This window comes from Ammodytes marinus (genome assembly GCF_949987685.1).
Source record: "Ammodytes marinus genome assembly, chromosome: 6".
Lineage (NCBI taxonomy): Eukaryota > Metazoa > Chordata > Actinopteri > Uranoscopiformes > Ammodytidae > Ammodytes > Ammodytes marinus.
This window is the reverse complement of record NC_137235.1, coordinates 23013139-23039810: the sequence shown is the minus strand read 5'-3', so window position 1 is coordinate 23039810 and position 26672 is coordinate 23013139. Positions and strand designations below refer to the sequence as shown.

At 41.6% G+C, this 26672-nt stretch overlaps 3 protein-coding genes across 3 annotated transcripts; 2 read left to right on the top strand and 1 right to left on the bottom strand.

The window, feature by feature from the left end:
* Nucleotides 1-5143: 5143 nt before the first annotated feature.
* Nucleotides 5144-7552, bottom strand: LOC307251473 (inositol 1,4,5-trisphosphate receptor-interacting protein-like; the record flags this gene model as incomplete). The annotated part of the gene is made up of 2 exons (XM_080028844.1): nt 5144-7090; nt 7511-7552. The coding sequence occupies 2 exons, from the start codon at nt 7550-7552 to the stop codon at nt 5144-5146; spliced, it is 1989 nt and encodes a 662-aa protein (XP_079884970.1).
* Nucleotides 7553-8993: 1441 nt separating this feature from the next.
* Nucleotides 8994-11943, top strand: calhm1b (calcium homeostasis modulator 1b; the record flags this gene model as incomplete). The annotated part of the gene is made up of 2 exons (XM_080029551.1): nt 8994-9539; nt 11431-11943. The coding sequence occupies 2 exons, from the start codon at nt 8994-8996 to the stop codon at nt 11941-11943; spliced, it is 1059 nt and encodes a 352-aa protein (XP_079885677.1).
* A 4955-nt stretch (nt 11944-16898) lies between these two features.
* On the top strand, nt 16899-26671 carry LOC307252025 (RING finger protein 122). Its single transcript, XM_080029554.1, has 7 exons — nt 16899-17667; nt 17896-18298; nt 20439-20592; nt 21721-21763; nt 22225-22266; nt 24402-24484; nt 25739-26671. Exons 2-7 carry the CDS (start codon nt 18274-18276, stop codon nt 25857-25859), a joined length of 468 nt encoding a protein of 155 aa, XP_079885680.1. The 5' UTR covers nt 16899-17667; nt 17896-18273; the 3' UTR covers nt 25860-26671.
* The last annotated feature ends 1 nt before the right edge of the window (nt 26672 follows it).

Here is a 26672-nt window from a genome sequence, read left to right as displayed (position 1 = left end):
AAAACAACTGAACAAACATAAGGGCTACTCATCACCCTAGTCACCACATAGGGTGACTCTGCTGATCCGTCTTGCAAACTTTCCAAGATTTCTCATTTCCCGACGTTGCTGTCTCCCACTAAAATAAATTTCAGGAGATATTCGTAACTCTTGACAGGGCTACTTTGGGTCCCCATCATCCCACGCATTGGATCCGGTTCGCAGAGAGCTTTGGAAGCTCGCCACACGTCCACTGTTTGGGCCAACTGCAGGTTTTGACGTTAACGTTAGCTAACCAGTTAGCTGCAACATTACCCATGATTTACTTCGACTCTGTCCTTTCAAACGTAGAACACATACATTTGTTTTAAGTTTGGAGTGGATTTGTATCCAAGTAACCCTTCGATATACGTCACTGGCGCCGCTAATGTTCACGAGAACAATCAAAACAACCTTAACTAGCTGTTAGCATGTTAGCTAGCTGGTTAACAATTGCATTATAGCGCAAACGTGTACGTCCCACATACAAACAAAGGAGACAAACCACAACACCACTGGTTCGCTTTGTTTGTACAGAAATAAAAAAGCTAACGAGGGATATTCAGCTTCAAGGCACAACATGTAGCCGAGTGGACCGTGTTGGAACTTCCTTGTATTGACGTCATTAGTTGCGTCCCATCCGGGTGTGGTTAAAAAAAATAAAAAATCCTAAATGTAATAAAATGTTAGGAAAATTAACACAAAACAAAAGTTTAACTTATTGTCAATTTTCCTATTTCATTGGGCGAATTTAGTTTTCACTTTTTTTAAATCTACCCTATCATTTTGAATTTGATTAATCCTTTTATTTTGAAAGTTAGCCTACATTAAGACTCTTTTAGGTTTATCAGTAGGCCTAGTAGAAAATAAGAACATACCAATCTGCTTCGGGAATTATTATTCAAAACAGTTTTGGCAAGAGAACTAAGCCATTTGCACTTTTCTGTATTTGAGTGTTAGGTTGCGTTCCGAATCGCATACTTTCTACTATATAGTATGTAGAAAAAAGATTTAGGATGTCCCGATTCTTGTGGCCAGATTTAGGATGGTTAGAAGTACCCGGATGTCCTACTTAATGCGGCCAAGATTGTTAGTGTTGAAAACTGCATCCTATTTGGGCAATTGTGACCCACAATCCAGTGCGCACGTGAAGTGACATCACATCGATGAAGCCTCCATATGAAAACAAACGGGGATGCGACGGATATAAAAGCAAGAGGCAAGATCAAGGCGCAATGTTATGATGAAATAAGAGAGTAAAGTATGTCCCAATAGTATGCCTACTGCATCCTAACTAGATTATTTTTATCGTTGGATGTAGTATGTAGAATAGAAAAAAGAAAGAGTATGCGATTCGGAACGCAACCTTATTGTTTGTGTATGACACAACAAGAGACAATTTAGGGGGGATTACTATTGAGCACCTCTCATTGGTTGTTCTTGATTGGCATTTGCAGCAGCTGGTTGTTCTTGATTGGCATTTGCAGCAGCTGTGGGCTTTTGTCCTGGCTGCAGAATACAAAAGGTCCCAGGTGCCAACATGGCGTTCATACTTAACCTGTTCAGCCAAGGCAAGGCAAGGCAAGGCAAGTTTATTTATAAAGCACATTTCGGACACAAGGCCATTCAAGGTGCCAAGGGATAAGTCGGAGAGCAGCTTCTGGAGTGAACATGGGACTGTTTTGTGCTGGGCTCTAGTGATGGGCAAATGAAGCTTTTATGAAGCATTGAACCAGTTGAGCCAATGTTTCGAAAATAGGTTCATTACTCGAAGCTTCAGTGACAGTGACTCATGGCTGACGGCACCCGGCTACAGTCTCAAGCCTCCCCTACGTACCTCGGCGTAAAACTTGACAGAACACTGTCATTCAAGCAACACCTGGACAGTGCCAAGGCAAAGACCACCGCCCGTACTGCACTTATACGTCGACTAGCCGGTACAACATGGGGAGCCACGACGAGGACACTGCGCATCTCCACCGAGGAGATGCGCAGTGTACTGAGTACTGTGCCCCAGTCTGGTGCCGCAGTCCGCACGTAAAAAAGCTTGACACTTCCCTCAATGAAGCCCTACGTACGGTCTCCGGATGCCTACGAGCCACCCCAACCCACCAACTACCTGTTCTAGCTGGAATCGCCCCAGCTGAGATCAGATGGGAGGGAGCCATGCTGGCTCTTGCTCAGAAGGCACTGACGAGTGAATCCCACCTCCTCCACAAGACCATCACGGAGAGACCACAGCGCAAGCGCCTCAAATCCCGCCACCCATTTGACATACATGCCCAGGAACTGCTCAGCTCTACACCAGCTGACACCAGCAGAGCTTCCTGGGTCAAGGCCAGATGGACGGAACAGTGGAGAGCAGCAGTACCATCCAGACTCCACCGCTACATTGAGGATCCCACAGACGTCCCCGGCGAGCACCTACCCCGCAGGCAGTGGACAACCCTCAACCGCCTGAGGACAGGTGTGGGACGCTTCAGAGAGTCAATGCAGCGGTGGGGCCTCGCGGACAGCGCCCACTGTGAATGTGGAGACCCCCTACAGACTGTAGATCACGTCCTGACCAGCTGTCCCAAACATCGGCCACCAAATGGCGACCCTGGCCTAACGAACCTGGATGATGAGACGCTGGAGTGGCTTGCTACAACCGAGCTGAGGATCTAAAGACATACGCAAGAAGAAGAAGTGACAGTGACCTCTGCTGGCGAAGTGCGAGGCTGCAGTGGATTCAAAGTATCCCTGCTTTGAAAATTATTTGACGCACACAGACACCCCACAAACCCAAATACTCAATAGCATGATCTATTCACGAATAAAGATTGATCAAAATACAGATGTCTAAATTGTTCTTAAAAGGACTGGCCTAGCCTATGTCTAAATAGGCTAACTGATGTAGGCTAGGATATCATTGAAACAGCATATTATAAAAACCTATAATAGGCTATATTAAGTCTGCCTCGCACCGGGATTTGAACCCTGGACCTCCACACCACAGTCAGTGTGTTATCCCCTAGCCTAATCTAATAGATAGACACAATACTCTGTTTTATTACATAGTGTTCACAACTCCCGAAAACGGTTGTAGCGCCGATTGGGTATTATAATTTTTTTTCCAACTTTGACTTTTTTTGCCCTTATACCTGCATAAAAGCGAAACAAACAGACGGGCATATCCAGACATGTGAGGTCAATTCAGTATAGAGTTGGTGACTTGCAGAGTGCACATCTCCTATTTGCAGTATTCAAAAATGAGGAGATATACAGTGAGCCAAGTTCTGGATCATGTTTTTGGTGAAAATGGCCACCTGATTCTAAAAATAAGAGGTGTCAGGTCTGCCGAAGCACTAAGGACAGAAAGATAAAAGTATTGTGCTTTACATGCAAGCAATATTTCTGCAAAGAACACTGAAAGTGTTGCTCTTTGCCACACATCTGAACACACAACCAAACATATGCACACAGAGACTTTTACTCTGTTTTTTTTACTAGTTTTGGAACCAGTCATTGATTTCGATTGGTTTGATTTGTTGATTGGTTGTTGTTTATTTGACCTTACAAATCTATATTTTGTGTGACTTGTTCTGGTTTTCATTGTGTGTTTGTATAATGCTGAAATAAATGTTTTTTTGCTGTTTCCTGAAATAAATATATATGGTTCGTAATTGACCAGTAGATAGATAGACATCAGATAGATGTTAAAAAGGTCAATAATATTAATATGAAAAAATAAATTAAGCAAATTTAGTTAAGAAATGTGTTCTCATACCCCTCAGTAATAATCAGGTAACACAACAACCAAATATGTATTTATATGATTCTCTTGAGGTTCATTTTACAATTTTTCTTATTGAAATTGAGGCGCATACTGACAAAAAAAAGGCCCAGCCTCCTACACCAAAAATATAAAAAAATATATTTTCATGGATAAGGAAGCCTAACAAGGTAACCAAGAGATGAGAAACAAATGGGATGATAGATAATTGTTTTTAGTGTTTTTTACAGCTGATTTCAGACACGGGTCGAAACCGACCCGCTAACACCATGGATGGTAGCAGGAAGTTAACACAGGAGGAAGGTTAAAGGCTTGCAATTATGATGCAACTACCTCAAGGTGAGTTGACTAGGGCTACATTTTAAACAATCACAGGTGGTGGCAGCTTGCTTTTTTGAAGTCTCCAGCAGGATTAAATGTTTAATGTGTACCTCCATGTCCATAAAACTAAGTGGATGAACGGTCTTGTATTGCTTTTGTTTTGTCTGTGGCAAATGGTATTTCACGATCGAATAACATATTTTTTATTTTTTTTAGTTGGAAGGAGCTGTACGGTCCTGACTCTGTGTGCACCTGCTGTGACTACAAGTGTTCCGGCACATACAGGCGTGAGTTGACATAACCTTCCTTGACTCACTCAATTCAATGAATATTGCATAACAGGGCAATGGTGACACAAATCCATAGTAGCTTGATTTTCTCAATCAGACATTTTTGAAGCATAAAATAACTGTTGGCTTAAGTCAAAACTAACATTTGGCATTTCTCATGTCCTACTCCCAAAGCTTTTGCTAAGATGATCTCCAGCCCTTCTTGGACAGTCAGCAAGGGTGAAAATGTTGGTGATATCCTGCCAAAGCCCTTTGCTGCTCAAACATTCTCTGATGACGACCCTGACATGGACAAGCTTCCAGACTGGAGCATTTGGGGGGCTTGAATAAAATATCATCTGGAAATGATAAATTAAATGGCTTTTTCGCACTTGTTTTTTTAATTTTTTTAATAGCAGATTGAGACACAAACCATACCTTAATTGATACAACCTAAAAGTAGAGTCTCGCATACATCCAGTAGAATAACTAAACACAATTCATTGAACATGTATGTCTTAAAGACACAGTTCTTGCCAGTGTATCTATCATCCACTTTAGCCTGGGTCTGGTGTAAATAAAATAACAATTGCAATGTCCTGAACCATATATAGATTTAGTCTGACTGCTGCTGCAACAGGAAGCTTTTATCTTGCTTTAGTTAAATCTCCACCTGATAATTCTGTTGCACAATGCTGTCACTCATTTTGAAGTTAAGGGATTAGAATCGTAATTTATACTCTTGATTTCAAAATATAATTTATTTACAGAGAACATCAAGATCAATGCACTTGTCAACATAATCGTGTATCAGCACATGTGTATTTCTGAGCATTTCCTGGAAATGCAGCACTGCATTTCTGTAGATGCAGTCGTGTGCCACAAGGGGATGGAAGAGATTCACTTTCTTTGCTCCAGTAAACTCAGCAGGGAGTTGAACACCCTTCTGAGTTAAAGGGTTCCCAATGAGAGCATGGGGCAGCAGCTTTTTCTCAAGGCTCCTCTCCATGAAGTAGAGTAAATCTCGTAGCCTACAGGCCACATAATGGGGTTTCCACTGTGAAGGGTCTTCCGTCAAAAGTAGATGAATCAGTGCTGTTTTGAAATGAAAATCCTTGAGTGCACTACTTCCTGAGAGTGCGGTCTGCCTCCTGAGAAGAAAAAGTGCAATTTCTAGGGTTTGACTGTGGCACGAGTGTTCAGGCAGGCGTTTAGAGATGTGCTCCAAAAGACGATCTTCGTATTTGGTCAGGGACAGGGCCCAGAACGTATCCAAATTGTTTGGGGAGCAAGAAGGGATGAAGAAATTAGCAATAGTATTGAATTGAACTATAGGATTTATATTGAAGCTTATCTTCTTCCCCGATCTGAATCGAACAACCAGGGCACCTGGAGCATCTACGTAGCGAATGATCAGCTCAAATTCATACTTGTGTGAAATCTGTGCCCAGGCTTGTTTGATAGTGTTCTGGAACCACCTGGTAACCTGTGACTTTGACAGGAATGCGGAGTTCTTTGTGCAAAGAAGGTCATTGCAAACATCAGTGAATTTTGTCTTTTTCTCACTCTCACAATGCAGCAGGCAAACCACATCATCTGCATCAGGAGACTGACAAAGGCAGCCATTTTGGATTTTCGCATTTTCCACCAGCTTTATTTGACTGCAGACTTGCATATCTGGCAGCAGGTCACACGGCTGGTTGTTCCAGAGCAGACACTGAAATCTATATGGATCGGGTGGGCTAACGGGGACCATGATGTCACACACATCCACCATCTGAAAGTCCTCAATCACCATGCCACCCTTTCTGTCACAGACAGCCCTCATGGTGTACAATAGATCACTTGCAAACCCCTCCAAAAACTCCTCCCTCCACATCTTATTAGACGAGACTTGAATGCATTTGGAATGGAAACATTGCAGAGTTTGGCTGTCGGGTATAGGCACTTCGGCGGCAGTGCAGGTCCCTGGGAAGGCCCTGGTTTCTCCTTGCGTCATTTGGAAATGTTTTCCTAGGTATTTCCTGAAGAAACGGATCATTGAAATGATGGAGAACGTGTTCCATATGTACCATAGGTAATCCCTCTCCCGGTCAGCAACGTCCTTCTCTGAAGTTTCATTTTCAGATGTTTCTGTGTCGAGGTGTTCATTGGAGCTGATCACTTTCTTCCCTTCTGGCTTTTCTCGCTGCTCCTGTGGTGTGCTTATGTCTCTAAAAGAACCATAGGACTGTATGTCTTCTCCCGGTGTGCTCTTCTTGTCATGCAGTAAATTTGTCTTTTGCCCTGAAGCCTTCAGATCAGTCTCAGGTTCACTTTTGGAGTTTTGTGACAAACTTGACATAAAACGCCCCCCTTCTTGTAATTTGTGATCAGCAATGTCTTCCTCCTGTTTGTCAAAAGTCCCTTCTTCTAGGACTGACATTTGCTCTTTTTCAGTTACCTGTTGATCAGCCTGATTTTGTTCTTTGGTGATTTCATACTGAGGTGATTTATTGCCAGTATGAGTCATTTTCTCATCGACAGTTACCACTTCTTGGTCCAGTTGATGGTGTCCTCTCGGCAGCCTCTCTTCATGTTTCTGCATGCCCACTGTGTTGATAATATGGCCCCATTCCTCAACACTGGGGTCATCCTTTGGATATGTGAGGAGACCCAGAGCCACCACAAGCACTCGCAGCAGAGTATCATGCATCGTCAAAACCGTCTGTGAATGTCAAACATGTAAAATAATTGCTTAGTGTTTTTTTGTAAGTAAAAAAACAAATGATTAAATAAAAGTCCTTGCGATCATGTTAAAATACTTCAAATGACAAAATATTTTCCTGCAGGCACATTTCACAGTGATGCCAAGGAAGTTAGAAAGAAGCTACTTCCTCAATGACCTGACAGCATCCTCTAAACTAATTTTACTACTTCTGGCATTACATAGTAAATCATACGCCAAATATAACTTAATGCACGATATATGAAAGGAGAGCAACAAGAAAACTCACCGAAAGATTTCAAACGTTCCGGTAATGTGTAGAGGTACAAAAGGAGGAAGCAAAAGACTTTCCTTGCACCAGCCACAGGCTTGATGATCTCTTCCTTTTTTTAGATACAGTTGTAGGTTGTCTTCCGCGACCTGTTTCCTGTACACCCTGCCGCATGTGCTCTGCTGTGCCATTTTTTTGTGCAATACCATGACTGGAACAGATAGCAAGTACTTCCTGTAAGTTTCACTGCATACTTAAAGGGTCTGAAATTAACCATTTACTCCGTGCGTGTGACAGTATATAATATGACATTATGAAAGGCAATAAACTATAAGTTAAACAAAAACTATGTGTGGAAAAATGATTTGTGTTGTATGAATAAGAGAGTAAGCCTCCGCCTTTTATCCTCTTGTGGGCTTCTAACTGGTTTGTCAAGCTCTGCATCATTAGCGGTTGCAGTTGAGTTCAAAGGGCTATATGAATTAAGTTTAATAAAAAATGTGTTTTACATTTTGTTTAATATTTAACATAGTGATAAGCCATTGTCCCTTTATTCATTTGGTTTTAATTTAACAAGTGGGAACAGATTTTCCCTTCACCTCTTAGACAACAACCAAATGTTTCAGCCAAAGCCACAGATATTTGAATGGTTGAAGACTATTTTTGCATGTGCTGATAGTTATGGCTACAGCTGAACAACACTGTCAACCGGCAATCAGGAAACTTGAGTTACAAACTAGTACATTAATATAAGGAAGAATAAACTTAATGTGAATTGTTAAAGGACTAACTGGAAGTGTTTCCCCAGCACTCTAACAGCTATACTTTTGAGAAAAAGGGGGTTTAATGAGAGTCTTTTGTTACGTCACACTCAACACAGGTGCCTTTTGAAAGGAGGGGCCCGATGACACATTATGTCATCGGCTTTGAACATCACATCAGACTGTTTGAGAAAGACCTCTCAGTCAGTGCTACAATGTCTGATAAGTACATACAGAACTGCAAGATTTTTTTTTCTCCTGTTGATCCACTCTTAAAATAGGTAAGTGTGTGTGAGAGTGTTTGTGTCTGATGTTACTGTCTGATCAATATCTACAAATGCCTGATTTATTTTATTATTCTCTCTATATCAAATTGACAAAACCTGAGGTCTGCATCAGAGTTGGTTTACAATAAGAGTCATATTTTTCTTTTTTAGATTTTGGTACCACTTTCTAATAAGGCATTAAAAGCGTTTAGGATTTATTCACATTTGTAATTGTTGACTGTCAAACGTCTGTTGTATGCTTATTAAAAAGTAAGAAATTATGTTAGTTACTTTCAAACATTTACAAAAGTACACTAACACAGAGATATATCTCTATCCGTCAATCCAAAGGTTCATCTTATTAATGGCTTCAACAAATTATTTATAACATTTTAAATATTAATAAACCCATCTATCCCGATTCTGATTTCAGATTTAAAAGATAGAAAACAGTTTAATGGCACATTGGTTTTTTTATGTGAATTATGTATACCACAATGGCACAAGAACCATCCAGCAATGTTTCCTTATTTCATTTGTTCCTACTTTGCTTCTTCTCGCAGGTTGAATTCCATTCCAACCAAAGGACCACCACATATCCCAAGATGGATAAGTTCCGTATGATGTTCCAGTTCCTCCAGTCCAACCAGGAATCTTTCATGAATGGGATCTGCGGTATCATGGCACTTGCTAGTGCACAGATGTACTCTGCATTTGAGTTCAACTGCCCCTGCATGCCAGAATACAACTACGCCTACGGGATCGGACTGCTCCTCATCCCACCTATATGGTTCTTCCTCTTGGGTTTTGTATTGAACAATAATGTGTCTGTGCTTGCGGAGGAGTGGAAGAGACCCGCAGGCCAACGGAGAAAAGATCCCACAATCCTTCGCTACATGTTTGTTTCGATCACGCAGAGATCCTTGATAGCGCCTATGGTATGGGTGTCTGTCACCCTTATGGATGGGAAGAGCTTCCTCTGTGCTTTCAGTGTGGACTTAAATATTGAAAGGTTTGGTAATTACAGTCTCCTGAATGGGATGTCGGAGATGGAGAAGCTGAAACTGCTGGCAAGGATCCCATGCAAAGACCTATTTGAACATCAGGAAATAAGAGTGGCAGCATCACGATACATCAAGTGTATATCACAGGTAGCCTGCTGATTTTCTCCCCACTTTCCTAACAATAGTTTTAAAACTGAAGGGTAATTAGGCGACAACCTTTAGTCAGGGACAGATCTGGAATCAATAAACAATTTTAAAGGTCACGTATTATGCAATTTTTAATTTTCTCTCCTAGAAACTGTTTTCTTTGTGTAGTGTCCAAAAAAAAGTATATTTCTCACAGCGCCACTGCTGAATCTTTTCTTTTCAGCTTTTGTCCGAAACGCTCCATTTAAGAGCATGTCTCTTTAAGCCCTGCCCTCCAAACAGCCCAGTCTTCTCTGATTGGCCTTTAATCTAACTATCGGTTTGAATCTAACTGGCAGTTATATTTAGGGGTTTCTGGGGGATGTGCTTATCACAGGTGGAGGTAGTGCTAAGTTAGGTTGGTAATGAGGGGGCATGGCGAAAAGGAGAAAGGGTTGTCTTAACTCATACTTTGTGAGTTTCTACACCGGGCACCAATGTTAATGTTGAAAAAACATGAAAAAGTTAATTTTGCATTACAGTTGACCTTTAAAGAACAAACATCACAGTTTGACAAGAGAAAAATAAAACTGAATAGAAGTAGGGCTGTCAAGCGATTAAAAAAATTAATCTAATTAATTACAGGCTCTGTGATTAATTAATCTAAATTAATCGCATACTTATATGACACTTTTATACCTGTTTGTAAACAGCTGTATAGCCTGCTACAGTTTGTTTCTCTGTCTCTCTCTCTCTCGCTCGCTCTCCGTCTCTCGTAACTTCTGTCTCCTCCCCTCAGCCAGCTTTATACATGAACTAGCGCCAAATTTTCTCAAAAAAACAAGCAGACAAAATTACGACTTTCCATCTCCCACAACAGACAGCGCTGCACTGCCACCATTTCGTAGCCTACTCATAGGCAAAAATATTGACACACACACACACACACACACACACACACACACATACACACATACACACACACACGGGGCGGGTGCTAGACAGCTAGCAAATAAAATTGGAGGAAGATTGAGAGATATGGCCTACTACTTTTTTGAACCTAGCCTACATTGTTGCACCCACTAAATAAATAATGCACGGACACTGCGGAGAATTAAGTAAGATGTCTTCCTACCTTCATGCATCCCATAAACCGTCCATAGAGCCCTCGAGTCGGCCCCTTTCCCTTGCTTCTCTCTTTACCTTTCTCCCTTTAACCCACGCGTCCGGCCCGGCGAGCTACAGGTGCAGCTCCGCACCACTTTTGCACCGGGTCAAAAGGCATTATAGAAGTGCGATTAATCTGCGTTAATTTTTTTAATCGCGTTAATTTTTCTGTGATTAATTAATCGAAATTAACGCGTTAATTTGACAGCCCTAAATAGAAGTGGTTACTGCTTTTAGCCATAAGCAAGCATGGTAAGTGTGGCCAAAACTTCAACGATGGATGTGATGGCTAAGTAAAATTAGATTGTTTTTCTTTATTCCTGAAAACCTTAACTAAAGTCTCAACGCCCAGCACTTGCTTTGCACTTGAGGTTCAATGAAGCTTTCCTGTTTCCTTTGTAGAGGGATAGATAAGCCTCTGAATGTATTATTCATGGAACTGGGACCTATTTTAATTCATCCAAAAAACACCCAGTCTTGTTATTTGGGTCTTTGATAGTTACATGTCTCCAAAAAAAGTCTATTGGTGTACAGTTTCTGTTTATGAGCCACAAAACTGTCAGTAAGCTCCAAGATAGGCTTTTTGATCAAATGTTGCACTCTTTCTGGAGTCAAGATCGGCCGGATACACGTCCAATGTCCAATGTCCTATTTATTATACTGTAGTATTTTCTGAGTGCTCAGAATGGTGATCATTTTGCTACACCCATATATCTTACAATGCCTATATTTTTTTTTCTTACAGGCATGTGGATGGATGTTCTTGCTGATGATGACCTTCACTGCCTTCCTCATCCGTGCTATTAGACCATGCTTTACTCAAGCCGCCTTCCTCAAGACCAAGTACTGGTCTCATTACATTGACATTGAGCGGAAGATGTTCGATGACACCTGTAAGGAGCACGCCAAGAGTTTCGCCAAGGTTTGCATCCAACAGTACTTTGAGGGCATCAGCGGGGAGATGCGCGGCTTCCACAACCAGCGCTCCAGTAAGGACGACAGCGAGGATGAAGATGGCGATAACAAGAAAAGTGACGAGGAAAAGCTTCTAGGTATCAGGGCCCAGGATGATATGAATAAAGTGTTATGGAACTGGCACACCTGTAAGCCAGCCCTGGCTCTTAGAAAGGAGAACACAAACGGTGAACACAATGGCACACTGAATGGAGAGGCCAACGGAGCAACAAATGGATTTGTAAAAGGACACACCCATGGCGTGGAGAAAAAGGAATGGGCAGTTTATTACAGTAAGGTCTGAAGAGCCCAAAAGGTCAAAGAGCTCGCTCATAGTCATATTGTCGGTTGTTTAGTAATTGTTTAGTAATTTATCAAAGTTTGTTAGAAATGTGATACTGTCATCAATCTCTCTCCTACTAAAGAAGGATAAAGACCCTACTTGTTGCGGGTCCTACAGGCCTTTATCTCTCCTCAATGTTGATGTCAAGGTCTTAGCGAAGATTCTAGCAACTCGTCTAGAGGCAGTTTTGCCAGATATCATCTCAAAGGAGCAGACAGGATTCATTAAAGGGCGTCATTCTTTCTTCAACATCAGAACATTAATGAACATAATTTATTCTACCCCAACCTCTAAAAGTCCTGAAGTTGTAATATCACTGGATGCCGAAAAGGCCTTTGATCGAGTAGAATGGCTGTATTTATTTACTGCTCTTAAAAATATTGGTTTTGGTGACCGCTTTAGCTCATGGATTCGTCTTTTATATTGACCCCCAGGCAAGTGTTTGCACTGGGGACACTCGGTCTGATTATTTTCCACTATCATGCGGGACCCGACAGGGCTGCCCCTTAAGTCCGCTTGTATTTGCCCTAGCTATCGAGCCCCTATCCATAGCCCTGCGCTCTTCCCCCCTACTTCAGGGAATCTATCACGAGGGAATCGAACATTGTGTGTCATTATATGCGGATGACCTCTTGCTCTCTGTCGCAAATCCTGCTACAGCTATTCCGTTTGTTATCTCTATTCTTAATGAATTCGGCTCTTTTTCCGGGTATAAACTCAATCTGCAGAAAAGTGAGTGTTTCCCTCTTAACATCCCCCCCTCTGACTTCCAGCAGTTGAATTTCCCATTTAGTATTAGCCGCTCAGGGTTTAAATATTTAGGGGTCAATATCACTCCGTCCATCTCAGCTCTTCTGGCTGCAAATTTCACTCCCCTATTTAACCAGACTAAATCTGAATTTCAGATATGGGGTAGCCTCCCTCTGACGCTGACAGGCAGAATTAACTCTGTGAAGATGACAATTTTACCCCGATTTCTTTACTTATTCCAATCCATTCCAATATTTTTACCAAAGTCCTTCTTTCAATCATTGAATAAGCTTATTACATCATTTATCTGGGAAGGAAAACACCCAAGAATTAGTAGAAACATACTAGAAATGAGTAAATTTGTACTACTACTGGTCAGCTAATATTCAAAAGCTGTTGTTTTGGTTCCATGCTGTTAACACCTCTTGGGGGTCCATTGAATCAAAGTCCTGTTTGTCAACATCTCTCTCGGCGCTGATGTGTTCCCCTCTTCCAACTGTCCCGTCCAAGCACACCAAAAACCCAATTGTGTTGGCTTCCCTTAAGATCTGGTATCAGTTCCGGCGCCATTTCAAATTCTCATCTTTGTCTATACTTGCTCCCATAGTTGGTAACCACCGATTTCCCCCTGCTTTAGATGCATCATTTTCTCTGTTGAAAGCAAAAGGCATTAATTGCCTCTTGGATTTATATGAAAGTGGAGTTTTTTCCAGCTTTACAGATCTGGTTAAAAAATTTGGTTTGCCACGTTCACATTTCTTTCGTTACTTAAATAAGACACTTCATTTGCACACTGTATCCTTCATTTCCCTCAACACCCCCCACTTTGCCCTGGGAGGAATTACTTAAATTAAGTCCCAATCAGAAAGCTCTTATATCCCGGGTATATGTCGCTCAATAACAAACCTGTGCTCAAAGCTAAGGTTGCATGGGAGAAAGAATTAAATGTGGATTTCACAGATGGCTGGTGGGTTAAGGCAATCGATAGAATGAGCTCAACATCATCCTGTGCTCGCCTTGGGCTCATACAGTTTAAGGTATTCCATAGAACCCACTTCTCTAAAGCCAAATTGGCAGAAATATATCCTGATGTAGACGATAGCTGCAACCGGTGTGGCTTTGCCCCGGCTGACCACAGTCATATGTTTTTTCTCTGCCCCAGACTGAACAATTTTTGGTGTTCGGTCTTCAAAACATTATCTGACGTCCTGCAGCTAAACCTTCAACCATGTCCTTATATAGCCATTTTTGGGGTCCCCTTGGTGCCTTCTGCTTACTCAAGAGCGCAGGCAGATGTAATTGCTTTCTCCTCTCTTCTAGCTCGGAGAAGAATACTTTTTGAATGGAAATCTCCAAAGCCTCCCCTCTCATCTGCATGGTTGAGTGATGTTATGTTTTTTGTCAAGCTAGAAAAGATTACATTTTCTTTGAGAGGCTCTTTGGGGAAGTTTGACTCCCGGTGGTGCCCCTTTATTTCCCACTTTAATGACCTTAAGTCACTTCCCTCTGTGTAAATGTGTGTACGTGTGATGTTTTTGGCTGGCATTGTCTTTTTTTTTTTTTTTTTTTTATGTCCAAGGATTGTTTGGGGTGTGGGTGGGTGGGGGTTATACATGTTTATAAATGTTTGTTGTTTGTTTGAAAAAAATAAAATGTTCAATAAAAATAGTTTATGGAAAAAAAAATGTAATACTGTGATCCATAAGTTAGATTTTTACTTCAATGCATAGATTGAAGTCTATTTAAAGATAATAACATGTATTGACTTAAGTGCTTTATGTAATATGACTGACAACAATATTTAATCCCCATATATTTCTGCTTTACACACAGTTCATGTTTGCTAATAAAATGTCGAGTAGTGTGTAGCCGAAAACATGTTCTTTTTAAAGTTGTCTTAGTTTCGCACAGCCAGACCACAATACTGCTAGCAGCATGTCACAACAATGTTTTTGTGTTGTGTTATGTTAATTTTTCTACAGATCATGAATTAATGAGAACACACTCTGAACACTGCTCTCTGAGGGGCAGAGCATAGCAAAAAACAGAAGTCTATAAGTTCAAGGCTAGAAATGATAGTTAAGCAATAAAGCAAACTGGGGAGTTTTCATTGATAACAACACTAATGAATGTTAGTGTTGCTCTCTACTGCGGGGCCACCATATTCCCATGGGCACAAAACAGAAAGTGTGGACATGGGTCATCTGAGCAATGAAAATAAGCTGCAAGCATCCAGCTGCTCTTTGCTTCAAAGAAAGACTTCAATAATTGAAAGAAAGAAAAAAGACAATCTATGTCTCTTACAAATGTGAAGGTGAATTCATAAGCAATAAAACAAGCTCTTGCTCAATTTAATACACTCATAAGTTACAGCCATACACAGTCTGGTACGACCAGTTGGCCTATCTTAGGGAGCCTTGTGTTAGCGAATCTAAGCTAGCTATTGCTGCATAACTGGCAATCTTATGCCAGTATTCTGACGTTGTGGCTCTTTTAAACTCATGCTACTTTTGCACTACATTGAGCAATCTAATAACATCGAGTCACTTGTGCCAAATTCAAGCTTTACAGTTTGAATGACAAATATTTGATCTGTGGCGTACTGGTCCATGTAACAGGAGTTCATCTGTGTTTTTAGGACCATGCATGTAAAGTTTGTAAACACATCAACTTAGTAAAAAATTACAACTTTCTATATAAAGTTAGTTTATTATAGTTTTCCAACACATTGCTGGCCTTTAACCGTGTCTCCAGCAGATAACCCAAACTGATTATATTTCTAGTCATGTAAACCTCGGATTTATGCAAAAAAAACAAAAGTTGTGGCATGCCAAAGGAATTTGCAAGTCACTACGAAAGCCAGATCAACATTTGCATTTCCCTCGCTCCCTTCTTTTCTTCCTCAGCTCCCTGTGTCATCAGCCACTCCCTGGTGAAACCCTTTTCACTAAAGTATACAGGAATTGTCCTCGAAAAACCTCTTCACTTGCCTTTACAGCAATTCCATTACAATTGAATATGTATAGAGTGATGGGTTGCGTGCTGTTGCCAAAACAACCATCCTTCACACACGCCAACAACAACAACACAATCCTGTGGCAACAATCATTTTTGAATGTGAAACCTGTAAACACCCACCAACAACAATGCATGCAGTGTATTAAAGCTTGTGTTTGTGTGCATCGTGAATCTGTGTGGTCAATCCAGCTGTTCCACAGTATATTCAGCAGTAATGTCATTACTAGAGCAGGAGGGGGAGGGTTGGGGGTGAATGAAAATGGCATGGATCCCATTGAAGTCTCTCCCTCCCTCCCTCTAGGGATTGGTTTGAGCAGCTCTCCCCTTGACCGTCTCACAGCTCGCCCAGTAGCCCAGCAGCTGTTCTCTCCCTCAGCGAATTGGCAGCCAGGCCTACTGGTGGTGTGTGTGGGGGTGGACAACGTAGGTCTTTGTCAAGGCCTGTGATTTTCCCCCTCTGTGTCTCCCTAGTTTGCCTTATTATTTTCCCTATCCCCTCCTGTTGCCTCTACCCAGAGAGAGACACCGCCTCCCCTCTCTTCTCTGCTCTACCTGCCTCGTATTTTTCCTCTGCAGAAGAAGTGTGACTTGATGTTTATATATAGCTCAAACAAAACAAACATGAAAAATAATCTGCAGTGGCTCTAAAAATACCATCCGTGTGTGTATGTGTGAAGTGAAGGAAGGGGGAAATGGTGACAAAGGTTTTGCTGACCTCCACTTCACACAGACAGCTTTGTTTTGGTTGTCAGGACATCAGCCCTGTGTGTGCGCCAGCCATGATACTGACCGAGGCCTCCCTTGACTTTGCTGCAAACGTCTCTCTCTCTCTCTTGTCTCCCTCTCACATATACAAGCACAGGGAGTGTGTGCGCACACAGACACACACACACACACACACACACACACACACACACACACACACACACACACACACACACACACACACACACACACACACACACTCAAACACATCAGCATGCTTGCAGGCGCCCTATTCGTCAGTGTCTGGCTCATTCTGCCTTCCTTCTGCGTACAGATTGGAGGACAGAGGCAGCAAAGGGAGGGCACAGGGAGAGGAGAGTTGCGAGGCAAAACGGCTGGTCACATGAGCAGAGATCTGTTTACAAACCCAAGGCAGAGCAGAGCAGCAGCAACAAGGGGAAGAAGGAAGGCAAAAAGGTGCATTTTGCAGGCTCTCTCTTTCTCTGGAGCACCATAGAGGATTGACAAGGGGGGGACGAAGGGGAAGCCTGCCACGACAAAGCCAGCTGGAGGTGGGGAGAGACTAAACACGACACACGCAGACACACACACACTCGCACACACACACACACACGCACACACACACACACACACACACACACACACACACACACACACACACACACACACACCCACTGCCTTTGTCTCTGATTTTTTTTCTCAATTGAAGGAGCAGATGGTTAGAGGGAGAGTAGGATCCCCCCCTCTACCCTCCTACGCACACACAAAAACACACATACACACATGCACTGACAGATAGAGAGACAAACACACACACACACTCGCCAGGAAAACACCAAACCGCAAGCAAGAGGGCTGTTGTCAACTGCATGGAGCTGTCCTCGCTTTGTTTGGGCTACAAGGGGAAGCTCGTCTTGTGTACTGAGAAGGAATACCCACTGCACAATCAGAGGACTGTAGGAGCAGAGGACAGGAGAGGAGAGAGGGGGGGATGTGACTTGTGAAAATCCTCTGTTGAAAAAAAAGCAGCTTTGGGAGGAAGACAAAGCACAGACTAATGCCAGATAATTACCTCCATTGGACGAGGACTGTCACACTGAACGGTGGCTGTCATTGACTTTGGTGAGGGGAGAAAAGACACTTGCGGGGCGCAAAGTGAAACCAAAGAAGGCCCCCTTTTCTGATGGAAATGTGAGTATTTCCTGTTACCAAGCATGCCTGTGTTGTTTATGTCAGTGTGACTGTGACTGAGCCAGAGATCCAGCGTTTCACAATAACAAGGCCTGAATGACACATGGTATGAGGGTATGATGAGGCATCTGAAAAACAAATCATTTTCTTCTCAACTAGATTTCTTTGTCTGTTCTTCTTATCCCCCCACACTCCATGTAATGACATCATTCTCGCTGGGATTTCCAGGAGCACATGAGGTCTTCGGTCCCGGTCCAAAGCCCACTCTCAAATCTCCCAGTCTTTACACGCAGTGGTTAATCCAGATTTGAGGGGGGGGAATGCTATATGGGCCGCACAGACTGCTGAGCCAACCAAAACCGTGCACCTCCAGAGGATTTGTGGAATCTGAGCAAATCTGAAAATCTTGATGGTTGTTTTGTTGGAGGAGTAAACACGAAACACCAGCGAGAGAGCAGTGCTGCAGCTCGGGGGGGCTAGCCTGAATCTCAGGCTCCAAAACAGCTCCAGTGTCCAGGCGAACTCGCGGCCCAAGAGCTTGGCTCCTCTCCAGCCTTCTCCTGACTGAGCCCGAATTTACTGCCGCCGCCCTGAGAGTCCAATTTCATGCAACCATTCCAATGGTGTAACGGTAAGTGAGTGAGTGGATTTCTCTGCCGTCTGCCAAATGCTTAAGGTGGTAGCACGTGTCCTTGCTTGTATCTAATAAACCCAGTTACTTAGTTGCTGGCTGCAATAGTTTATGGAATCCACTATAATAGATGTAGCTTGTGATATGGTAAATGATTGAGAGGGTGGAGGCCTCTGTTAACATAACACGCATTCAAGGTCATGTTTTCTTGACATCAGATATTCCTTTCTCAAACTGCTTTTAACCGTTTTTGTTTTGTTACTGTTGACCGATTCTGCAGTGCATCAAAAGCTGGTTCATAATTCCCACACTCATTATTGTACCATAGGTCTTCCCTACACTAGACCCCCAAACTCCCCCCCCCCCTTGTAAATCTCCCAACCCCCCCAGACTCGTTAAATTATCCAACCCATACCCCCCGCAGTATGCAAGCTGTAGCCATTAATTCACTGTAAAGAGCGACACATGGACATATAGAGGCTGGCAAAGAGCATCCTCGCTGCAAATGAATAGGAACATGTGGCCTGTGGAAGTGGGGTTTCCTCAGCTATTGTTTTACCAAATGGTCCTTCAGTCCCCAGAGTTCCCCCTATTTAATATACCCCACCCCCTGCCACGCGTAACGCGTAACACACACACGCACACACACACACACACACACACACACACACACACACACACACACACACACACACACACACACACACGTTTGTCTTAAATACATGCAGACAGACACCAAACCCATCCATCCCCCACCTCTCACACACACACACACACACACACACACACACACACATACACACATCGTGTTGTGGAAGTGCTGTCTGTCCGTCCTCCATGTTTGTCTTGTTCACAGCCAATTAACACACAGTCCTACGAGAGCTTCAGTTGCCACCACAGTGCCAGTTGCGGGTCCCTGAACACACCATCATCCAAACACAAACCATTACGTTGAACTATTCACCAAATATTTTGCCTTCAGTAAAACTCCATACTATGGAGACAAACCAGAAATCACTTATTCAAGCAAGCTTATTCAAGCAAACAATCATGGTCAGCTTTTGTATCTGTTGGCGGCCTGTGATGGTACTGTAGATTCCCACTGTGGTTAATGATCAACAAGCTCTTGCTCCCAGTCACTGTTTTTTTACAGCTTGCAAATAATCAACATGGGTAACTCTTTCCTGGACAGAGGAATATCCAGAGGCCTAACTGTATACTCACAACAGTAAAATGTAACTACAAACCACAGTGTCTAAAGAATATGCATTTCTTAGTGGCACTGTCATCGCTATACTATGGTACGCTGTAGATTTTAGGGGAGCTTGAGATCCAATGACAAAGTAAACTATAAAGTTGCAAAACGTAAACGACTGTAAACAAACAGGCCATACAGATGCATATACAGGGGTGGGAATCTCTTGGCACCTCACGATTCGATTTCGATTCCGATTTAGAGGTCAACGATTCGATTCAAAATCGATTTTCAATGCATCTCAATGCAAAATAAATGTTATACTACCCATGTGTGATTTTCAAAAATATATTTATATACACATCTGAGTTTGCTACTCTGAGTTTGCTAATCACTTCCTACTTTTGTGATGATCATTAAGGACAATCAACAGATGAATTACCTTCTCTAATATTTTATTAAGAGAAAAGCTTTTCTTGTCACAAATATGACTTTCTATGAACAGTGCAGGTTGCAACACAATATGGAAGTATGTAAAAACTAAACCGATTCAGTTTTATTTTATTTCTAATCTCGTAAATCATGTTTCTGTAGGATTTCTATTCTATTATCTATTATTTTCTATGTCATTTCAACACAAAAAGTATGGCTAGGAATTCAGCTCTCATACAAAAACGAAACAGAGATAAATCTGGTGCAGGTTATGGGTTTGCTGCTCTCAGCCCTTTTGTAGCCACGTTTGTAAACAACTCGCACATGTGTGGTGTGCATGCGCAATGGCGCAGGAAGTACTAGTATTTACGAAAAAAAAGAAAAGAAAAACCTTATCTGAATAGATTCAGAATCGTTCGAAAGAGAATCGCGATGCATCAGAGAATCGATTATTTTTCCCACCCCTAATTGACACAGTAATGTAATCTGTATCTGCAAACTCTTTTTTGGCAGGATGCCTGTGTGGTTTGGGTTCTCTGCGTTTTGAACACTACTGCAGCATGACGTCTGACATCTATCACCTCCCGCTCAATGTGTATGTCATTGTGCTGGGCATCGGCCTCTTCGTCTTCATGCTCAGCCTCATCTTCTGCTGCTACCTCTTCAGGTAGGTGGAGGACGTGTGGGAGGAAGAAGGACTGGAGTATATATAGAGATATGACATTAGAACAAGAGGGCACTCACAGTGGGCCACAGCAGATTAAAATGCTATTCAAGAACCACTGTGGTAATCCTACTTTATCATATAAGCAGTGATGCAGATGCAGATTTGTGGAGTGTTGTCCGGCAGAGCATCCAACAGGTGCTACATGTATAGCATGGTGAGACAAGCCTGATCTCGCACTAGCTTCACTTTGGTTTCCCTCTCGCAGATCATGAAATGCGAGAGAGAAACAGATGTAAAGCTAGCGCAAGACCAGCCTGATTGGTTTTTATAGTATAGTTGTTAACAATGATAGGAAACAATGAATACTAGTATTTATGTATATTCGTTTGTTGGAACATCAGCAAAGCAATAAAAAAGCAACAACAATCATTTAGAGAAAAGCTAATCAGCCTGGCAACCATAGCCTATCTGTTGATATTGGCATATTACAGATTCGTCCAGCTTAACTCACTTCAAACACAATCTAACATATAATGTCAATATTGCTCCCGTGTGGTAGAAAATATCAATTTGTATATTTTGATAACATAATTTAAAGGACCCTTATCTAAAATGATAAGTTCAAAATGACATTATGACACAGCAATGTGTCATTTTTACTAATGAATAATACAAATCAATCAATCAAGTAATGTAAATTGATGCTAATTTAAACACAGCGTCAGATTAAACATAACGCTGGTCGATAGGAGAATAACGAGTATTGATGGATACATTCTTAATTAATTTGAATCTATTCATTTTTTGCTTAATTCCAAATATTATCCTTTTGTGACCCCTTGTAGCTGCTTGCATGTCAAAGGTGATTTTCTCTCGCCAGATTGCTATATTTGAATATACCCAGAGAAATAACCCTCCCCTCCAAAAAAAAAAAATGGATTGCATGCGTAGCATTTTAAGTTTTCACCTATTTTTCACCTGAGTTATAATCTCGTGTCCCACTAGATCCATCAAACGACCCCTTATTGGGGCCCGACCCGCAGGTTGGGAACAAATGCTTTAAGTTACAGTTGTTACACAGTCACATCTACACTTGTACAGATGTTGTCATTTCTCTGACTCTCTCAGGTTGAAGCAACAAGGAACGAGGGAGCAGTTCAGCTACAATGAGGTATGTCACTGCAGTATCTGTCACCGTGGCTGCACATGTAACACCGGCTTCTGAGGCGGGTTATAAATACTACAGTACTATAGCATTTCACACTGTAATTGTCAACTGTGAAACCCAACACCGTCCCCTTATAGATGACCTTGACGCCATCAAGTGTGGCATTACCTACACTCTGATTATAAACTGTTAACCCAGCAGGTAGCAAGGTGGGACATTGTGTCAGTTGGTGACAATGTATAAGGCTTCGGTGGAGGTTAAACTTCAGCTGTCTGCATTATCAATATGCATAATGAGCAAACCGAAGAGTACACAGCACTCTTGCAGATAGGTTCACATCACGACACTGAACCCATCTGAAGTGCTGGTTTCATACCATAGATTTTTTTTCTGCCTAATGGTGCTGACACAACATCCACATGACCCAATGCGTCTCTCCTTTCTGTACTCTTTTCAACCTGTAGGTGGTGCTTAAGGGAGCAAGCAAGAAACTGAGCCTTCTCGGAGTAAGTATCTCTTTTCTGCAGTAGCTTTTACATGTCACTTGTTCTAAACATACATGTTGAAACCTGGCAGTGGTACGTTTAAGGTTTTCCCCCACACAGCTTCCAAGCCAGATGAATCAGATGACCCATTATGAGCTAGCAGGGTTGGGCCTCGTTACCTCAAACAACTTTATCCCTCTCTAGATGCCATTCACATGTAGCCCACACTCAGAAAAGAATGTCCTGGAAATACATTGTATCTCCAATGCAGCCCATTTATAAAAAGAAATGTCCGAGTGCCTGCTTTGGATTTCTTGTAGCAGAATTGAGGACTCCAGGAATAGCTGCACTCATTCAAAATGCATTATAAAAAGATCTCTTCTCCGTCTCTTGCGATTCCTAAAAAAAGATTGCTTTTTTAATGTTCTTTCTTTTTTTCTGATGTGGTTTGGTCTGTCAGCTTTTAGTTCTGTTTTAGTACAAGAGAAGGTCAAAATACTAAATACAATACATTGGAAACATTTAGAAAGAATGATTTCAAAACACTGGCTGTGAATCTAGGTCGTATATGAATGTAGGCCTACAGCTCAAATGTTCTAATAGTAGGGGAGACCGGGGTAAGTAGGCACACTTTTTACTCTAGTGAGAATTCCTCATCACCTAAACATCTTTCAATTGTCATTCCTACATTAAATTGAAGCTTAAGGTGTTGGCTTGAAATGTGAACCCCTCACTTTTTCTAACTTATTGTAATAAAGAAGAAATGTACCATCAAAGACACTCTAACACATTGTGACAACCAACCCCATCAAGGGGTCGGTTGTCACACACTATGGGGTTGTTTGTCACAATGTTATCTTAATGGGAAAAATCTTAAAAAGAAGGCAAGAAAGCAGAACTAAATTTGAAAGTTTAATTTCATTGTCAAGTTGAAAAATAGGCCTACATAACTGTATGCATCTTAACACAAAATGAGCAAGGAATAAACAAAAACGAAATCCATATTAAGACCAACCTACTGTATGTAACAACATAAAGAACAAAACAAATAGGTCTAACAATAATAGCCTACTCAACTAGGATACACACATTCACTATCTGAGTTACAGTGATGGCAAATGTATGGTCTGCTCACTAACTAAGCAGAGATTGTGCGCCCACTGGTTGCACATACAACACTTCTCCCTTACCTCCTCTGAACGGGTGCTGGAGAGAACGTTTCCATACAAACCAAACACAAACTATCCTCTTCATCTGATGAAGATTCCTCCTCCTGTCTCTTTCTCTAATGTTTCTTCTTCCCCCGCTGGGGTGGAGTGCACTGGGGTGCAGTAGCCTTGGCAACTGGTCTAGTTTGGGATGCACTGGGTCGTTTTGACTTTGTTGCCCTTTTTCTCTTTTGCATGCAAGCTGCCTTTCCTGCTCTATTCTCTCCTTCTCTGGGGTGTCAGTGAGGATACAGCTTGACATTTTATTTTGTTATTGGGTTCCTTTCCTGGCTGCACCCTTTGGATAACATGTGACAACCAACCCCCCAAAAAATGTGACGACCAACCCCAACTGCAATTTCTTGTTAGCATCACGGCCAACAACCATCTGACAACTAATTAGCTTGCTAAAAACAATCTAAACTATAGCTTACCCTTCACACTTGTTTAGGGTAACAAGTGTTTTGTTATAAACCCATTGTGTAAAAGCCTAGAAGAAAAATACTGAGGAGCTAAATATTTTCAATTTGACATGAAAAACACTAACAGTCCTCTCACCTCAAATTCATCAGTCTAACTCCAAGGAAGACTATGTAGGTGACCTCTGATCACAGTTTTTAACAGACAGCACCTTCTGGTTCCGAGATATAATGATTGTGACAACCTACCCGTGTGACATATTACCCCGTTCTCCCCTACATTAGATACAAGCCCACTGTTGAAATAGAGATTGGGGCAAACAAATAAATAAAAATAATAATAATAAAAATAATAATAATAATAATAATAATAATAATAATTATTATTATTGTTATTATTATTATTGTTATTATTATTATTATTATTATTATTATTATTATTATTATTATTATTATTATTATTATTATTATTATTATTATAATACTTATATCACACAAAGTAACATTGCCCTTGTTTATTTTCTTGCAGCAAACCTGTGCGGTGTGTCTGGAAGAATTCAGGACCAGAGATGAACTGGGAGTGTGCCCGTGCTCACATGCATTTCACAAGAAGTGAGTATTATAGTGGAAATGATGAAGACAATCATACATGTAAATATAAATGAAAAGTTCAGCAGTCTGAACATATAGGAAGATGACACTTTGTACAATAAACAGGTGGCCATCCTGAAGTATTTTTTCTGGTTGCCTGGCAACCTCACAGCAAGAGAGAAGTTGTCTTGCCCAGCCATGAAATAGTCCACCAAAAATCCCCTGTAAAACCTCCACTTGTCAATTAATGCTTTAGATTTGTACAAACTAAAAAAAAACAATAGTAACGTGTTTTAGTGAGAGTGAGAGGTGGATGGAAGCTGATTTTCTAGCCGTGTCTCTTCATTTCGAAGAACACTACAGTATAAGCTAACTAGCTGCAGGCTATACATCAATCTTCTCTTTAAGACCAATGGGGCAAAGGAATAGCCTAACATCTTATTTCAAAAGGGAACCTAGCATTTTCACCAAAAATGGACACATTGAGAAAAATAAATATATTGCAAACATAAGATCGAATGCCAAGAACAGTAACGAGTAAACTGTCTTGTGATAACGAGAACACAAATAGTTGATTCCTCCTATTACTAATATATATTAAATGGCAATTTACGAGATCATTAAGAAAAAAAGTTATCGAAGGAAAAAAGAGCAATATGCCATCTCAAGAGACAAAGCAATAATAAGGATTGTTTTATGTTCATTACGATCATCTTATGAAATTAACAAGTTCATTATTTCTTGAGGTTGATAAAACAGCATTTTAAGAGAATATGAAAAAATAAATGCAAGCACAGCCAGTCTCAGTATGAATGGAATAGATCTTCATTGATACTCAATTGCAGAAAATATGGATGTAGGGTGGAGTCAATGTTGAACTTTAATGCTGCAAAGCATAAATGTGGGAGTCAGCAGTTCTGGAGAATGTATGTTGTCAAAATCAGTGAATACCTACTCATGATCCGATAAAAAGATCCAGTGTTAATACACAGCCTGGACTCCGTAAACGGGCACTATTGGTGGCCCCCTTTGTTTAAATACCAGTCGACATAGGCTAGGCTGTGTACTAACACCAGATTTGTTTTTAAATTGCACACAGTACGGGCAGGCAAGATATCTTGATATTAACCGATTGTGATAAAAAGTGATTTTGACAACGGGCATTCTCCAGAACAGCTGACTCCACCTTTAAATCCTAATTCGATTGGATTTGCTCTTATTAAACTATATTCTGTTGCCGTTTTGAGGTTAAGGTCTTATTTGTTGTCCTGTCAGGTGCCTGCTTAAGTGGCTGGAGATCCGCAGTGTGTGCCCCATGTGTAACAAACCCATCCTCCGGCTGCACACAGACGCTCCCCAGGGGGCAGAGGGTCCCATGGATCCGGAGGAGGTGTGAGGGAGGGAAGAAAGAGGAAAACTCCCGTTCCACAAAAAACACACACATTAAATACACTAGAGATGATGGACAGCGGTCATCCTTAAGACATCTCACAGGAAATGATGATATAATGATCCCTAAGTGGCCGCCCTGCTGCTGACCCTTTTCCAGCAATATGCCTGGGTGGGAAATGGAAAATTGACGGCACCAAAATGATTTGGTCAGATCAGCCAGGGAGAGGGGAGGGGGTGGATGAATAGGACCTTTTCATTAAAATGCTCCAAGTTCTACTACCATATTGCACTGTTCACCCCAAAAAAATATCAAATAAAAAAACATGTCAAAGGAGCCACATTAGAGAGAAGGATATCATCCCCAATGTCACTGGACGACTATTGCAGCACTGCCAGAAGACCCAACAACATGTAAAGGCATTGAGCTGGACTGAAAGAGTATAGGATGAGTATGGAGACCTCCTAATAACTCAGGGGTGTTACCAATACAGCCAGCACAAACCATGTCAAGTCACCCTAGAAACCCTGTGCCACAACATGCATTTTCAATACTGCCAAATGTAGATGAAATGCTACCGGCCAGTCAGGAGGTGGCCACGACCTCCGGGCTGAAACCCAAGAAGAACCAGCGGGATTACAACCACCACGATTTACGTAGACGATATTGTTACCGATTGTGTCCCAGGGCCCTTCCCTTCCTCAAAAAAAATGAGACTGATAGAGAACTAGTCTTGCCTGTATGTATTGTATGTAAACATGTCCCTATATATTGTTATTTTGTATTTGTTGCTTTTAAATAAAACGTCACGTTATGTAT

What these genes read in the sequence shown, in the direction of transcription:
- LOC307252025 (XM_080029554.1), top strand. Translation starts at nt 18,274, where the DNA reads ATGCAACCATTCCAATGGTGTAACG. An exon ending in ACCATTCCAATGGTGTAACG is followed by an intron (nt 18,299 to 20,438) that starts GTAAGTGAGTGA and finishes CTTTTTTGGCAG; the next exon opens with GATGCCTGTGTGGTTTGGGT. An exon ending in TTCTGCTGCTACCTCTTCAG is followed by an intron (nt 20,593 to 21,720) that starts GTAGGTGGAGGA and finishes TGACTCTCTCAG; the next exon opens with GTTGAAGCAACAAGGAACGA.